We start from the raw sequence: 3372 nt of genomic DNA on the forward strand, positions 1-3372 counted from the left end.
TTATAGTCAGCATCTAATAGAACCATTACTTTAACATATTTGCTCATTTTATGTTTTCATTCTCAGGAATGTGGTGAGCTCATACGGTGACATCAAGGTAGGCTGCAGCTACTTTTTGCCTCTTAAATTGAAAGTCGAGTCTTACTGTGACTAACTTATAATGTGCCGGGATCTTTTTTTAGGGCTGGTTGGAGTTGGGTAACAAACAAAGAGCTACAGCAGCTACAGGGATGAATGACAAGAGCTCCAGATCTCACTCTGTCTTCACATTGGTTATGACCCAGACCAAGGTGTGATCTGTTAACCCTAAATACATAGATTTACTCTGGATTGTTTTATTTCAGTCTTGTCTATTTGTGTTTTCTAGACTGAGAGTGTGGAGGGAGAGGAGCACGACCACAGCATCACCAGCAGGATCAACTTGGTTGATCTGGCCGGCAGTGAGCGTTGTAGCAGAGCTCAGACTAGTGGAGACAGACTGCGGGTATGTTTGCAAAGATGAGCATACAGGGTAGAAACCTGGTGTTTTCAGATGTAATCAATAACACTACTGAAGTTTCTGTTTACAAAGAGTCAATTTATATTCTATTTTCAGCAAAACACATGTTTAAAAGTGTTTTAAAATCAAATTTCTGTCTTTTAGGAAGGAGCTAGCATCAACAAATCGCTGTTGACACTTGGAAAGGTCATCTCAGCTTTATCTGAGCAGATGCTGACCAGGAAGAAGGTCTTCATACCATACAGAGAGTCTGTCCTGACATGGTGAGAGAAAGTCATCCATAAACATTCTGGACACTTTAAGTTAAGAGTTTGATGGCAGTTGATAAACAAGCTAACCTAGCACAATATAAATATAATTACAAAACATTTTTTTTTTTTATTTCTCCCCCCCAAAAAGTTGTTAAAATATATTGAGTTAAAGACACTGATTAATGATAACATCTTTTTAGAATAAAATGTTTTAGATTCTAATGTTTTATTTTTCAGGCTGTTAAAGGAAAGCCTCGGTGGTAACTCAAAGACGGCGATGATTGCTACGTTGAGCCCAGCTGGCAGTAATGTGGAGGAGAGTCTGAGCACGCTGCGATACGCCCAGCAAGCCCGCACCATCATCAATGTGGCCAAAGTCAACGAGGACACCAGCGCCAAACTCATCAGAGGTAGGACTCCATCATTCAAGCGTCTCTCATTAACATCATCTGTTTTTATAAAGAAAACCAAAGGCTCCCTGAATAATATTTTTTAATTGTTTTTAACAATAAGTTCGTCTTTCTGTATTTTTTTTTCTTTTTTTTTAATAATCTAACCTGAACAATAATTTAAAAAAACCCTCAAACATTACAGTTTTTTGTAGTTAGCGGCTTGTAATTTTTTTAAATGTTATTTTCCTTTGAAGGTGCTAATTTTCCATTTTTTGCTATACTTCCTCTTATCTTTAATTTATGATCAGGTTTTGAACAGTTTGAATTTGATCTTATTAAAGAGTTATATTTAGGATAATTGCTGATGTTGAGCATTTACCACTAGGGGGAGCTCTTCTCCCACATTTCTTTTAAAGCTACATTCAGTGAGAGAATCCGCTTTTAAAGTAGGACAATAGTAAAATGTAATATATTAATATAAACAATAAATTAGTATGTTGAATGAGTTTGAATAAATCTTTTTTTTTACATTTCAGAGCTGAAGGCTGAGGTGGAGAAACTTCGAGCGGCCCAGACGAGCTCCCAAGGAGTTGAACCTGAAAGAGCCAGACTGTTTCAGCAGGAGATAGCCGCCCTGAAGAACAAACTCTGTCAGCAGGAGAGAGAAATGGCAGAGGCCAATCGGTCGGATTCTCTTTCTCAATTTCCATAATAATCAGATTCTAAAGAAACTCCTATAAGAACTTAAACTTGGTTGATATTGTCTAAATTTTCAGTAGATTTAAAAAAAACATTTTGCATGTTAACTTATTTTTGGATCTTTTTCTATTTTTTGCAGAGCATGGAGAAAGAAGTTTGAGGAGGCAGAGATTCGAAAAAAGGAAGAAACAAAAGAGTTGCAGGTATTTCTTTATGGGTTTTTTATTCAAATTTGTTCCGAGTTTAAGAGGTTTTAATTGATGTTAAAGGGCACGAGGAAAAAAAGTAGCATAATTGTGTTAAATGTGTCCAATCAGAAAGCAGGAGTGACTTTCAAAGTGGACAACCGTCTTCCCAACCTGGTGAACCTGAATGAGGATCCCCAGCTGTCGGAAATGCTTCTGTACATGATTAAAGAAGGACAAACCACAGTGGGCAAACTCAGACCGGACTCCAGCCACGATATCCAGCTCACTGGAACCCTCATCGCTGACCGGCACTGGTAACAATCTGATGAAATACCAAGTATTATATTTTATAGTTTTCTTTGTTTTATATTGCGGCAATTTGTTTATTAGAACGTATTGGGCCATCATAAAAGAGGAAAAATAAACGTATCAAAATAAAGTCGTAGAATTATAGTTTAAAAAAGTAAACATTTTACAAGAATAATTGAAAAATAAGGCATTTTATGAATAAAATCATAAATGTATGCTTCTAAAATTGTAACTACAAAAGAAGTTTTTATTGTATTTTTTTTGTGAAATGTTATTTTTAACTTTTAAAATGTTTCAACAAAGACAATCAGACATTACCTGTTTAGTTTTAGACAATTCAGAGCAATCAGACAGACATCACACTGGTTGATGTTTTTTATTTATTTCTTTATTTATTTTTTTTTATTGAAATGTACAACTTTATGTCGCCACGAGGTGGCAGGTTTTGGTAGTCCACCTCATAAGAGAAAAAAATGACCAGAATCTGGACAAAGATATGCTTTAATCAGATTGAAAATGAATTTATATATTTTAAAAAAGAACCTTTTGGAATTTTTATTTCAAAGCTGTGAGTTTAATTCTCATTTTAAGGTCTATTACACCTATGGGTTTATGGCCATCAGGGAAAAATGCAAATTTAGAGGAATGCTGAATTCATGTGGGGTTGCAATGATTTGAAAAACAACTTTCTGTTGAGAAAAACACACATGAACGTCAGAAAAACAACAATTTTTTCCTGCAAAGTAACTGAAACAAGCTTCAGTGTATTTATAGTGAACAATCTATGGTTAGACAGCAGCGTTACTGGAAAAATGAAACATTAATAAAGAATATGAATATTCCAGTTTTAACCAGCCGAAGGGGCCACATTCAGGCTGTTGTTTGCCCACCCCGACCCCTACTACGGGATGTGCTGAAAGGTTGAACAGCAACTTTGTCTCTCTTAAAAAGAATGACTTTTCCCCTGTAAAATTTGGATTTCTTAAATAATAAGTTATTCTTGTAATTTTACAACTTTACGACTTAAGACTTTA

The 3372-nt window shown here is 35.3% G+C and overlaps 1 protein-coding gene across 1 annotated transcript in view; it reads left to right on the forward strand.

The window, feature by feature from the left end:
• kif14 (kinesin family member 14) overlaps positions 1–3372 on the forward strand; it is a gene marked incomplete in the record, with an annotated part of 19427 nt that overhangs the window by 3276 nt on the left and 12779 nt on the right. The window contains 7 exon segments of the mRNA XM_024279236.2: positions 183–290; positions 368–484; positions 644–762; positions 988–1160; positions 1679–1826; positions 1981–2044; positions 2159–2343. Coding sequence (XP_024135004.1) covers positions 183–290; positions 368–484; positions 644–762; positions 988–1160; positions 1679–1826; positions 1981–2044; positions 2159–2343 — 914 coding nt within the window.

The sequence above is a fragment of the Oryzias melastigma genome, linkage group LG4 (genome assembly GCF_002922805.2).
Source record: "Oryzias melastigma strain HK-1 linkage group LG4, ASM292280v2, whole genome shotgun sequence".
NCBI lineage: Eukaryota > Metazoa > Chordata > Actinopteri > Beloniformes > Adrianichthyidae > Oryzias > Oryzias melastigma.